Raw genomic sequence first — 13,855 nt, 5'->3', positions numbered from 1 at the left:
GCATAATTTTAAGAGATAGGACATCTTACTGTGTAGGGTGGGTGTGCATAAAAGCAACCCTGAGGATTGTCCTTTCTTAACAAGTCAACTGCTTGACATTGGATCTTGAACTCTCACATGGGGCTAGTTGTTTGGGATATCTCCTTACTGAGCTACAAGTGAGTTTTATAGACCAGTTAGCGTTCCTGTTCTCCTTCTGGGAACTCTGAAAGCAGCTGGCTGTTACCTGCACCTTTAAGTTTGTTACTCTCGTATCTTTGGTATAAAAGCTATTCCCATAAGATAGAGGTTTTGTGAATATCCATTCTGGTGGTATCTTTTGAGGAATTTTACTGGCAAAACATGGTTAGCTTAATGTATTTAGCCTCTTTGAAGAAATGTGTATTGTCTTAGTTCCTCATAGTGTGTTCCTTGGAACACTGGCTCTGCAAGATGTAGGGTTTCTGTGAAAGACAGTTCATTAACTAACTGTTCCTGTCTTGAAGTCTTACAGGGTCTGTAGACACTGAAGGCTCAGAGAAAGGTTTCTGGATGTGTTTAAACCATCTGTCCCTCAGCCTGTTTGACCATGGAGTCCTTTTTAAAGTAGCTTGTTAACTTCCCGCGGGGCAGCATTTTGAAGGGCAGGCTCAGACAGTGGAGGATGATGAAGGTAGTTCTGTTATTTGGGTGCCCCTGTTGTGGTTTTAGCTTAGGCTCCGAGTGCTTGTCACCAGGATTTGCTGGACACCCTGGGCGGGAGCCTGGCTGCCCCGTGCCTGGCTCAGGCGCAAGCTGCTCTGGGCTCAGGGTCTCTCCTGTGTGCCTGCTGCACCGTGTTCTTCTCACAGGACGTCTGCCCCCATTCTGCACAGAAGGGCATTGCCACCTGTCTGCGCCGCAGGAGCCTTGCTCATCTCGGCAGCTCAACTCCCGGGGTGCCCTTGGGCGCCCCAGTCCTCAGCCGCAGTGGCCACCTTTCTGGTGTCCCTCCTTTTCTCTGCCTGGAGCACTCTGCCCTGGTGCTTCTGGCCCATCGGCCTCAGCAGGGCCCTCCCTGACCTCCTCACTCCTCCTCTAAAGCCAGATCCTGTTACTCTTCCCCATCCTTAGCATAGATGTCCTTCCCCACAGGAGGCACCTGTGTCCCCTTGTTTTCCCCGCTGGAGCCTGAGCGCCCCGAGGACGGGGGCGATGTCGGCTTGTTCACTTCTCCGCCGTGACACCGAGCGTGGTGCCAGCTCAGGACAGCACTCAGGGAATAGCTGTGACGAAGCAGCGTTAGGAAAAGCCCCTGTATTGGAGTGGCCAGGTTTCAGGACTTTTCTGCTGTATTGGGGAAAATTCAGCTTTTCTGTTTATAAAACATACACAGATACCGATTATTCTCATCACTAGTTTGATGGCAGTGCTATTTCAATTAATAGAAACACTACCATCCTCACAATAAATAGAGCGGAAATGAATGATTACATATGAGTTTTCACCTAAGGGCAGCATTTTGGAATCGAGGTGCTCCGTCAAGAAAAAAATGTCTAAGAATGTCTTTTCTCAACAGCAACATCTGCGCAAGTGGATGGAAGTGGTGGTCCTCACCCACAAAGGGGGCCAGAGGAGCGACGGAAACGTGAGTGACTTGTTTGTCTCTGGGAGGGCAGCCCGCCTGCCCTGCTGCTGCCAGCGCTCATGTCGGGCGGGGCTTTTAGTTTAAATACCGGTCGGAAATCTAGTCGTATGTGACATAGTCCGTGTAAATTGTTACACATATTTTGTTAACGTTACTTTTTGCTTTTATTTTTCTTAATTGTTGAACATATTCCTTTTCATGTTTCTTTAAAATCTTCCTATTGTTCACTTTAATATAATGTTTTTGTTGATGAGAGTTCTGGGAAGCTGGAAATGTTAGTATTTCAATTTTATTAGTTTTTCTTTAAAGTGAATGAAGTGTGCTTTCTAGACTCTTGGCAGCTCCTGTTCGCACAGGGATGCAGCCCTCACTGCTCTTTTCCATTGCTTTCCGTCATCATCGCCTCATAAGCCGAGTAGAGGTTTGGGGACTTAAAGAAGCATGGAGGAAAGTGTAGTGAAGCACCACGTAATTGGTCGTGTGTGTGCTCTGGATCTGGATCCCCCGCCCCAGTTGCTGGCCAGAAGTCAAACAGCCAGCTCTTCAAAACACTTTTTTTTTTTTCACGGTTTTGAGGGAAAACCACTTTAGTTAAATCTTCTTAAGTATCCAGTGTTGGTCACTAAAGACTTCGTCTCTTCAAAAGGAATGGTTCTTGCTGTTTTGAATCTAATCTTATTTGTACATGTTAATATTCTTTTAAAATATTTTTTAAGTTGATGATTGTCCTCTCAGTGGGATTGTGTTTGCCATAAGTTCCTGTTACGCCCAGTGAAACTGTGCAGCGGTACCCCGATGGGGGATTCCTAGAGCTCTGCAGAGGCGTACCTAACGTGGCTTTCTGTCCTCCTTTGCCTGCTTGTTGGATGCTCTGTTTCATCACAACTTGGATTATATTTATTTATTTTGGCTTTATTATGCTTTGTTTTAACCATTCTGTGTCAAGGTGTTTTGTTTACGTAAGTCTTGTTCCTCCTGCTTCTAAACAGCCAACTAAGCAAACTAAACCAAGATTTTAAACTTTTTTTAGGAACGTTAAACAATCCATGACCTCTTACATATATATTTAGGGAGAAAATCAGGAAATCTTCATGGGGGAGAGCAGAGTGTATTTTAACAGTCTAAGCTCTTGGGAGTAGGTACAGGTGCCTCTGCTTTTCCTCCCTATCTCTCATCCACTGGGTATTTTTGCTGTAAATTTTGTATTTGTTTTTACAATTAGCTGTTAATTCTCTGAAGCAGATAGCTTTGTTCTAGAATAAACATTAAAAAACCTGGAGGGTAGATGAATAACTTCCATTTGTTCAAAAAGATCCCGTAAGTTTTACAGCAACTAATTTGGGCTGGGGGTGCAGTCACATGGGGGTGGGCCGCGGGTACTGGGGAGTCCTTGGGCCCCTGCTGAAGCATGTTGATCAGTGTGTGAGTGTGTGCCCTGAGCAGCCTGGGGACGTCTGGCTGCATGAGAGAGGCCGCAGGTATGAACTCAGGAGCCATGGTGTTTGGGGGTCCAAGGCCGTGTGGCCACGGCTTCTTGGCCTCAGCCCAGGGCCAAGCCACCTTTCTGCTCTTAAGCGCTGATCATTTTTCACAGATGCTCCACAGGATTAGAAACAGGTCTTGAAAAGCAGTTTCTTTTTATTTGGCTGGATCCCCAAATAACATTGCCCAATTGAAAAACCGTAACAGGGGACATGTTAAAAGTTGAATGAAAGTAAATAAAAGCTCTCTAGAACGTCGATGCCCCTGATGATCAGAGCTTACGTTGTTACCACCTTTGGGAAGGTTTACCTGTTTGTCATTGAGCTTACAGGGGAGAACTCATGACCACCTTTTATGCCACCACACACGCACACACGCACACGCAGAGCTTCCCCTCACAGGATAACCCAGGTATCTGTCTGGTGGCTGGTGTCATGGCTTGTGGGTTCTTCTGGGTGTGTGAGCCCCAAACATGCCTAATTGATGAACTGATGGGGATTAAGCCCTCTTCCAACTTTAGCTGGGAAAGAAGATTTTTTAAAATGTCTTAGCACTTCACATAAAATACTGAATTACTCACTCTGAACAAAACAAGTTTCTAAAATGTATTTGCATACGTCAGGGTATTACAGTTTCTCCCCCTAGACCAGAATTCCAAAACTCCTATTACTATAAATTTGATTCAGGGAAGAATGTACCCCATGTGACATCATCAGAGGGGCTGTTTTGACATCTGAAGGGTGGAAGGTGTGTTTTTTGCTGCTGAGCGTTGTTAATTAATGTGTGCTTTCTGATAATTGTGTCTTTATTGTCTTGTTTACCCCAGTAACCCTTACTATGTATGAGTATGTGGGAAGTTCTGTGTAAATAACATAAATAGAAAAAAGATGATTTTCCTCCCCATCCTCAGGAAAGCATTTCAGAGTGCGGGAGATGTTCCTTGTCTCCATTCTGTCAGTTTGAGGTGAGAACAACCTATTAAAAGTCAGTTTATGACTTGCAATGTGAAGAACAGTTTATTTTTTCTTTTCTTTTCTTTTCTTTTTACCTTTCGTTGCCTTTTTTCATGCTGTCATTTCTGTTTTGGTTCAGCCTGCCGTGGAAGGGGTAGAGGTGAGAATCTCAGCGGAGGCGCAGGAGGGGCTGTTGTCGTACTTGGTTCTGCTGTGGCTTGTGGTTCTGTGCTGGACGGAGTGTGTCGTGCCTTTGAGTGCAGTGAGCCGTACTGTCTGTCTGTGGCAGAGTCGTACCAGTACCATTGCTGTGAACTGTCCGGGGGCCACGCATGTTTTCTATTAGGATGTTTTTAAGCAAGATTCTAAGTTCTTTGGTTTTCTACCTGCTAGAATTGCAATCTCTCAACATTTAAGATTCAGTTGGATTTTGCTCTCATTATGTTTGTATGAGCTCACGCATCTAACAGCCTCTTGAGAGGAAACGCCACGAGGAATACATTGTCCCTGCGAGAAACTGGGAGGAGTCCTGCTTCCTTTCACACTGCTAACTGGCCAGCTCCCTCAAAGCGCAGGCCTCCCTGCCCTCCCCGCGCCCAGGCCCCGGGGTGTCGTTCACGCCCACCACACTGATGTGGTCACGACACCATGACTTTGGACAGCCCAGCTCTGAGTTTTCCTTCTTCCGTAAAATGGGGATGATAATCTCTGTCATTCCTGCCTTTCGGTGGTGGCGTGCAGGCCAGAAGCAGTTTCATGACAGTGCTTTGAAAATGAAAACCCTTAACGTGAAAGTACCATTATTAGAACGTTATTCTAATTTCAGGATAGAACTTACTGTGTCTGGAAACTTGGAAACACTGTAGATGAGAACTCCAGAGGTGGCATGGGGCAACACTGAGCTGGTTTTTCTCACTTTGCAGCCATCTCACTGTTTTGCCTTTTGGCTTAAAGAGGCATTTTGAGCAGCGTCTCAGTTGCCGCTGGGATGTGGTCCCACATGACTGGAGTTCATCATCCCCGTTTTACTGTGTTCCCTTAGAGTAATGGCTGTCCTGTTACTGCCACCCAGGGTGGTACCCAGGGAGCCTTCTCTCCCTGTGGCCTGAGTGTCAGACACAAAACTGGAAACTGAAACTGGGAAAGGAAAGTTGGGGTGACACTCAAGAGTGATTGACCGCTGAGCTGTTAGCACATTGAAAGTGCAAAATTCTTGGCATTTCACATATTTTCATATGATTCCGTAAAGCAGTTTGCCAGCTTTATTTTAGGCCTGGTTGACAAATTCTTAGTACCACAGTCTGTTATTTATTTACATTGATAATTAATATCCAGGGTAAATACTTTAAATATTTTTTGAGAACTTTCTGTGTGCTACGTTTTGAGGACAAAATGAGTCTGTGCCCTCAGAACTTAGGACATCGGGCCGACCCCATGCTTTCATGGCAGCATGAGGGAATCCTGCCACTCTCATGGCCCCCAGGTGTGATCACCTCCCACCTCGGGGGGCCTGACCTGGCAGCCCCAAAAGGTCACTTCCAACACTTGTCAGTGTGTGTGAAAACAAACAGCACAATCACCCAGACGTACACAGTCCGCTCCCTTCCCGCTCCGTTGAGCGATAAACGCTGAAGGCCAAAGGCAGGTAGTCTCCTTAGGCCAGAGCTGTCACCTGAGATCGGTAAGTTGTGGCTTTTACGTGTTAACTCTTGGCTTCTGTTGGCCAGCCTTGCCAGTGTAGCTAGAGCCCAGTAGGGTCTATAGTCATGTTAGTATCTCTAGCTAGCAGAATTAATTGGCCTATTTTATAATTCCTGGTTTTTTTCACTAGGAAATGAAAATTTGTTCGGCAATCATAAACCTTTTTCATCTGATCCCAGCTGCCCCTCAGACTCTGGTCAAGCCTTTGTTAGAGGTTGTGATGAAGACAGAGCGCGCTATGCTGATCGAGGTAATGGTTAAGCTCAGGACTGGTTCTTCTTCCTCCATCTCTTGGTTATAATGTTTTCACTTGGTCGTAATCTAACAGTGTGAAGAGGTTAGGTATTAGCATTGGCTTGTGGTTAGCACCCTCCAGTTACACGGGGGAGAAGTGCACAATCCCTACCGTGTGAGGTCAGTGGAGCAGAAGAGCCTCACACCCCCGGAAGACACGGTTTCCCCACGTGTTTTCCAGGCCGGCAGTCCATTCAGAGAGCCTCTGATCAAGTTCCTGACTCGCCACCCCTCGCAGACGGTGGAGCTGTTCATGATGGAAGCAACGCTCAATGACCCCCAGTGGAGCCGGATGTTCATGGTCAGAGCTCGGGCTGGAGTCGGGTCCCTGCCCAAGTTCTCTCCAGCCTGAAATTTCTGTTTCACTGTCCAGTGTCCTAGCTTTGTTTTTCTCTGGCATATTTGAGTATTAGAATCATTGTGCATGTGAGAAGCTCAAGTCCAGGAGTCCCTCTGTGTAGGACTTCCGTGGTGGGAACGAGTGGGCGAGCTGCTAGGCCCGTGAAACCCATAAGGGATGATGACTGTCTAAGAAGCATGTTTTTTGAAGGGTGCTTGCAGTGATGTTTTCTTTTTCTTTTCTTTGTCTTGTTTTTTTTCTTTTTAGCCTGCCTTGAGAGATTTAGAAAGAACCTTAGAGTTTATATTGACTAAACCTTTTGTGGGTTTTGATTAGCCTAAAACAACTGTTTTGCTTTGTTTTCAGAGTTTTTTAAAACACAAAGATGCCAGACCCCTGCGAGATGTGCTCGCGGCCAACCCCAACCGCTTCATCACGCTGCTGCTGCCCGGGGGCACCCAGCCCGCTGTGCGCCCCGGCTCGCCCAGCACCAGCACCCTGCGCCTGGACCTGCAGTTCCAGGCCATCAAGGTAATGCGTCCCCTCCTTTAGACTCCTGATGCCTGAGACATGTAGTTGAGGCACAGCGACAATCCTGTCAGTGTCCTCATAGTCTCTTCTTCGACAGATCATCAGTATTATAGTTAAAAACGACGACTCGTGGCTGGCCAATCAGCACTCTCTGGTGAGCCAGCTGAGACGCGTGTGGGTCAGTGACACCTTCCAGGAAAGACACCGGAAGGAGAACATGGCTGCCACAAACTGGAAGGAGCCCAAGCTGCTGGCCTACTGTCTGCTCAATTACTGCAAGTGGGTGCCCCGTGTGCTCTGCGCCAGGACCTGCTCCTGTCACCCCATAAGCTAGCCGGGGCCTCTTCCTGAATCAGCACGTGGCTGGGCTCACCGGACATGCAGTCAGATGGGTGGTCGGGAGTGGGCTGGAACTTTGAGCTGCTTAGAAGGCAAGTAGACGTCATGCGTAGTTAGGAAGTTGGCTGTCATTTAACTCGCCTCTGTATTTTGACTCTTCAGGAGGAACTATGGGGACATAGAGTTGCTGTTCCAGCTGCTCCGGGCCTTCACTGGTCGTTTCCTCTGCAACATGACGTTCTTAAAAGAGTACATGGAGGAGGAGATTCCCAAAAATTACAGCATCGCTCAGAAGCGCGCCCTGTTTTTTCGCTTTGTGGACTTCAGTGACCCCAACTTTGGAGATGAACTGAAAGCCAAGGTGGGTCCCACTGTTATGCAGAAGCCACGGCGTTTAAGCTCACTTTCTAGGGAGCCAAGAGCATTGCTTGTGTCCGGCAGTGTCTCTGCTGATGCCAAAACAGTGGTCTGGGCTGTTCACGAGGAAACTGCCATTGTCGAGAAACATAAGGCAGATCCAGTGTGGCCAGTAGTTTGTTAGTTCGCTGGTTTATAGAACAACTTACTTGAGGTGAGAGAATTAAACCAGGCCACTGTCTCTTTTTCTCAAGTTTTTAACTTCCCTTTCTAGTTGCCCTGGGAATAAAAGTCGAGATGAGGAGCTGCACCCTTGATTGAGTCCTAACCCCGAGGGCAGCGTGGCCAGGCAGCCTGTCCTGCCGCCTAGTTAGGGGGAGAGCACGGCTTGGCTTTCCTTCTCCTTCATTCTTAAATTTTTTTGTAGGTTCTGCAGCATATCTTGAATCCTGCTTTCTTATACAGCTTTGAGAAGGGGGAAGGAGAGCAGCTCTTAGGACCTCCCAACCCAGAGGGCGACAACCCGGAAAGTATCACCAGTGTGTTTATAACCAAGGTGACGTCACTAACCGTGCACTGGTGTGAAAAGTGACTTGGGATCCCGGTGTGTGTGTGTGTGTGTGTGTGTGTGTGTGTGTGTGTGTGTGTGTGAGGGAGAGGGAGAGGGAGAGAGATGGGTTCATTAAAATAGGCTTATTTCCCTAGGGCTTTTTTTTTTTCTTGGTTGTATTAATTTACAGCAGAGCATTTTAATTCTTAACTAGTGAATTTATTAAGGCAGCCTCACTTTGGAATGTACTTTTCCACAGTAATAGAGGCAGTGAGAAACAATATATCTCAGTGAAAATTCAGAGGCCACAGGTGTTTTGTAAAAACCTTTATTGCTGGTCAGTCGAGTTTTCACCCAGTGACAGTGTTAGACTGGATCCAGTTGCCTCTGTGCCACTTTGCTGCCAAGGTAATGAAGCGTCGTGTGGCGGTGGCAATGTCTGAAATTGGCTTGGGTCCCAGCATTTTTACAGCAGGGTTTCTGGTTTGCATGAGAGAGGTTTCTGGAGCGAAGTGTTTCTCACATGCCTCGGCTGTCCTGTGCGGGGAGGAGTGGTGCAGGGCTGTGAGCCGTGAGCCCCGCCTGCAGCGTCACCGCTTTCAGGAAGGACTGCCGTTTCCTCACTGCCCTGACCTACTGTTCACTTGGGCAGGTTGCTGATCCGTATGGGGCCTTTGTCCCCTAAAACAAGACTCCTTCTTGCAGCTTTGACCCCACACCCACCCTCCCGAGGGAATGAGAGCTGAGCGCAAGGAGTTATTTTTGGTCCGCATACTGATGTTTGCCTTATTCTGGGCAGCTCTGGGGAGATGGTGGCCCAGACGTGGCCCCTTCCCTTGTGCTGCCTTCTCTGGACTGTGTCCTCTGGGTCAACTGCACAAGTGAGGAGGTGGGATTTTGAGTGTCAGTGAGGATAAATGACGCTGAGGAGGCTGGAGCCCCTGGGGAAGGCAGGGGTTGCCGTGAAGCAGCAAATCCAGGGGAGAGAGGACTTAGAGGCTGGAGGGACCCTGATGAAAACACAGTCGTGATGGGAGACGTCAGTACCGTGGGTCTGTTGATAGGCAGGAGGTGGTCAGGGTACCTGAATGGTGCAGTCAGAATGCCTGATCCAGGAGAGACATGTGGACGCTCCTCAGAGTGTACCTTTTTTCTTGCAGCCAGGAAACACACAGAGAAGTCTTCCTTTTCTACTTTGAGCCCCTTTGCCCACTGCATTCTGACTTCTAAGCCTACCCCTTTTTTCAACATTTAAATACATTTAGTGGGTTTCTAACTGTATATAATGAAGGAAAATAGATGTGACATCATCAATTCATCATTGTAAAGCCGAATATTCTATATAAAGAGAGAGACCGGGACGTGCATTTTGTAAGGTTTAAATGCATCATGTGACCTTGGAAGTAGCACAGGCCAGGCAGACACGCGTCCTCTGTGCTGGTCCCCGGCAGGTCCTGGACCCCGAGAAGCAGACGGACATGCTGGACTCGCTGCGGATCTACCTGCTGCAGTACGCCACGCTGCTGGTGGAGCACGCCCCGCACCACATCCACGACAACAACAAGAACCGCAACAGCAAGCTGCGCCGCCTCATGACCTTCGCGTGGCCCTGCCTGCTGTCCAAGGCCTGCGTGGACCCCGCCTGCAAGTACAGCGGACACTTGCTCCTGGCCCACATCATTGCCAAGTTTGCCATACACAAGAAGATTGTCCTGCAGGTACTGGCCGGCTGCCTCCTGGCCTCCCGATGTGGACATGTGTCTGCACGTGTACACGTTGCTCCCTCGTGCAGGCCCGGCCTCTCCTTCCCTATTGATCGTCTTTCCCAGTACGTTTAAAAATGCCATCTTTCTGTCACTGTGAAACCTCCTGTGGTTATCCATTCCCACCCCTCCCTCCCCAGTTCCTGCTCAGCCCACTGCTTCCCTGCAGCCTTGCTTTCAAAACCGTACAGTGTCTCCCTCATCCACCTGACACTCCTCTACCCGTTACATGAAAATGTTTTGGTCCAGGGCCCCGGCTCACTGCTTAGCTAAAGACAGCGGGCACTTGTGAACTGTTGTCTCCTAACCCCTGTCGGAGCTGATCTCAAGCACATCTTCCCTGCATCTCTCAATGGGTTAGGCTCTGATGTCAGGCAGCCCCTGGTTTTGAGTTTTGTTTCTTTCACTCATGAATTCACAACCCCGGCCGAGTTCTTGTCTCTGTGTAAGAATTAAACATACTAGTACACTTGAGCACTCAGCCGTGTGTCCCATGATGCGCCTGGTAGGTGGTGGGTCTTGTCCCATCCTCTGAGTCACTCTCGATTGTCTCCTCTGACCACTCCTCTGGGCCAGGACCCGGGGGCCATCTGTGAGGCCTTGTCATTCTCCCCAGCGAGCAGGCTTGGGCAGGGCCTGCTGCTCCCAGCACCCTTCCTATCCCCTCCACCTCGGTGCCAGTCAGCTGGTCTGTGTTCCCATGATCTCCCTTTCGTCAGGCCTTCACCTCTCACTTGAACTATTGCAGGACTGCCTCTGAGGGTGGTCCCCTTCACTCCGTTTTCCGTACAGAGCCGGTGTGAAAAGGTCTGTGTCCCTCAGTTAATTCCCGCTCATTATTTTGGAGGAGCTGGTCTTAATCATCTCTGTATGCTCTACCCTAGTCCAGCACAAGCACGTAGTAGGTGCTCAAAAAATATCAGCAAGAGCGTACTCATTGATCAAAACTTAAGAGAGTAAGTAACTACATCTAATGAGAGAACCCAAAGGACTTTTTTAAAAACTATTGTAAAGAACTATCATGTCTTGGTTCTAAGCGAGTATGTTTATTTTGTTTTCTAAAGCCTTCATTCTTATGTAAGAATTTCTTCCATGTTTTAGGTTTTTCACAGCCTTCTCAAGGCCCATGCAATGGAAGCCCGAGCCATTGTCAGACAGGCGATGGCGATCTTGACCCCGGCGGTGCCGGCCAGGATGGAGGACGGGCACCAGATGCTGACCCACTGGACAAGGAAGATCATTGTGGAGGAGGGGCACACGGTCCCTCAGCTGGTTCACATTTTGCATTTGATAGTGCAGCATTTTAAGGTATGTAAGCACCCCTGTGGATGGATGTGGATTGCTTCAACACCAAGCCATTTGCAGGCGTTTGCTTTGAAGTTTTGCCAGTCTTTTGTTTTCTGTAGCAGTGGTCACGATTCTTTTAGTGAAGGTAGTTCTGACCCATTGATGACTCTGTGCGTGTGTGGCCTTACCACCATGGAAATGGCTGTAGTTTAGAGGACGTGGCCCCAATATATGCTTCTTTCTGTCCAAGGCTGCATTTTTCTTGTAAATTCAGTTGACCTTTGAACAACAGGGGTTTGAACTGTGTGGGTCCACTTATAGGCAGGTTTTTACGGTATAATACCTACTAGTTGGTTGAATCTGTGGGTGCAGAACCAGAGATACAGAGGGCCGACTGTAAAATTATTTTTGTGTTTTCTACTGTGTGGAGGGTGGGCACCCCAACCCCTTTTGTTCAAGGGTTGTCTGCTCAGTTAGCAGTGAATACAGAGGAGTTGTTACTTTAAGGTGGGAGGTAGACATGCTTAACTCTGGACTTCAGTAGCTTGGCTTGAAGGAGCCTGTGGCACCTCTTTGTCTATAATCAAATCACCCAGTTTGTTGGATTTATTTATATGTAAATATTTCTTACATAAACAGTTGAGTTGAAAGCTAATATTTTCACAGCCAGCTCTTTTAGAATTGGGAATTTGCCTCTTGGCATGACTAAACTTTTAAGACATTAAATCTGAAGTTTGATGCATATGACTAAACTTGCTTACCTAAAGAGAAGTCAGGGTTTCGGCATTTTTAGAGTTGGTACTAAAAGGCTGAACGGCGCTATTATGTTGGGACGCAGTGGGGGCAGGTGGGAGGGGTAACCACACTTCCACATACGGCGGGTAGTGTGACTTCCCTGCTGCGGTTGTGGTTCGGAGTCATTGAGCAGGAGGGGGTGGGTGGGTGGTGTGTGCTGGGGTTGGCACGGGGGTGTGTGTGTGCGCGCGCGCATGCGTGCTGGGGCCGTGCCGCATCCTGGCGTGACCCCGGCCCCCCACCTGCAGGTGTACTACCCGGTGCGGCACCACCTGGTGCAGCACATGGTCAGCGCCATGCAGAGGCTGGGCTTCACGCCCAGCGTCACCATAGAGCAGAGGAGGCTGGCCGTGGACCTGTCCGAGGTCGTCATCAAGTGGGAACTGCAGAGGATCAAGGACCAGCAGGTGGGGGTCAGCCCGCTCGTGTCGCCCCTGCCCGTTCCCTGCGCTTCTCCTGAGAGGTCAGTCAGTAATGTCCAGGGTGTTGTGTTTCCTGATTCAGCCTGATTCAGATATGGACCCAAATTCAAGTGGAGAGGGAGTCAATTCTGTCTCATCTTCCATTAAAAGAGGGCTGTCGGTGGATTCTGCGCAGGAGGTGAAACGCTTCAGGACGGCCACAGGGGCCATCAGCGCGGTGAGACCATGCGTGCATGTGTGTGCCTTCCTGCATGGGCTCCGTGTTTCCTTGTGGGGTTTGTTCGTTTAGCCAACAGACTTTGACTGTGGGCAGGTGCCCAGTGCCATGCCAGCCGGATGGCTGGGAGAGGCTGCGCCATCAGATAGCCACCCCATGACGTTACTCCCTCGGGGTTTCCCAAGTCCCCAGGCACGTTTCCCTGCTCTTTCCCAGTACCGCACAGATTGGAGTTGTGACCGAGAACGTGCGCCCACAAGGCGTCCAGTATTTAAAGTGAGAGTGTATCCTCCTGTGTCTGGAGGGCAGCCACCAGGAGAACCCTGGCTGCTCACTCTGCCCTCACCCCTGTCCAGGTGACGGCCCGGAGCTGTGCTGCCCACCCTGCACTGTCCCCAAAGCCTGTGCACCCTGCATCCACCCTGTGCTCAGATTGGAAACCCTGCCCCGTCCACCGTTTGCCCGTTTACTCCTCTTCATGCCTCTGGTCGAGAGCCAGTCCTGTCAGCCCGGCCACGAGTAGCCAGCCTCTTCTCCCGTCTCTGCCCCTCCGCCATGGTCCCCACCCCCAACACCATCTCTCACCCAAACAGTGAGGCCACCTCCCAGGACCTCGCACTCCTTTCACTTTTATCCCTCGTGGCCACCGATTCACAAAGCGGAGTGCCAACCCCTTTCTTCTGGAAGTTCAAGTTGAGGAAGCTAGGTGAAGGGCATGTGACCTCTACTGTTTTTCCACTTCTTGTGAATATTATAATCATTTCAAAATAAAAGCTTAAGGCAGGGAGGGTGTAGCTCAGTGGTAGAGTGCGTGCTTAGCATGCACGAGGTTCTGGGTTCAATCCCTAGTCTCTCCACATAAATAAATAAATCTAATTACCCTCCCCCCCCAAAAAAACCCCAAATTTAAGAAATTAAGTCAGACTGCCTTTCCCCTCACTAAGCCCTTCCTCCCCTTGACCTTGACCATGGCCTCCAAGGCCCTGCTGGTGGCCTAGCTGCCCTGCACCTTGTGCTCAGGCTCTAGCCACTCAGGCCTTTCTGGAAACACCCATGCCTTTTGCTCGTTTAGAGCTTGACAGCTGGCTCTTTTCTCTCTCCCTTGGAGCAGTTTCCTCTCCTCTCTCCCCAAGGCTGGCGGCCTCTACCTGGGTGTCACTCCTTGCTGCCTATCAGTTTGGAGCACAGGACCCAGGACTTTCTTCGTGGCCGCTTTGA

General features: G+C 49.2%; 1 protein-coding gene across 7 annotated transcripts in view; it reads left to right on the top strand.

The window, feature by feature from the left end:
• Positions 1–13,855, top strand: part of TRRAP (transformation/transcription domain associated protein) — a 96,847-nt gene that overhangs the window by 44,430 nt on the left and 38,562 nt on the right. For all 7 annotated transcript variants that reach the window (XM_072943316.1, XM_072943312.1, XM_072943315.1 and 4 more), the window contains 11 exons: positions 1,538–1,606; positions 5,873–5,992; positions 6,218–6,337; positions 6,743–6,907; positions 7,005–7,186; positions 7,409–7,607; positions 8,031–8,159; positions 9,605–9,871; positions 11,018–11,224; positions 12,247–12,405; positions 12,503–12,637. In XM_072943316.1, the coding sequence (XP_072799417.1) occupies positions 1,538–1,606; positions 5,873–5,992; positions 6,218–6,337; positions 6,743–6,907; positions 7,005–7,186; positions 7,409–7,607; positions 8,031–8,159; positions 9,605–9,871; positions 11,018–11,224; positions 12,247–12,405; positions 12,503–12,637 (1,752 nt within the window). The remainder of the gene's footprint in view (positions 1–1,537; positions 1,607–5,872; positions 5,993–6,217; positions 6,338–6,742; positions 6,908–7,004; positions 7,187–7,408; positions 7,608–8,030; positions 8,160–9,604; positions 9,872–11,017; positions 11,225–12,246; positions 12,406–12,502; positions 12,638–13,855) is intronic.

This window comes from Vicugna pacos, chromosome 18 (genome assembly GCF_048564905.1).
Source record: "Vicugna pacos chromosome 18, VicPac4, whole genome shotgun sequence".
In the NCBI taxonomy this organism is placed as follows: Eukaryota; Metazoa; Chordata; class Mammalia; order Artiodactyla; family Camelidae; genus Vicugna; species Vicugna pacos.
The sequence above is the reverse complement of the archived record's forward strand: the minus strand, read 5'-3'. Positions and strand labels throughout refer to the sequence as shown.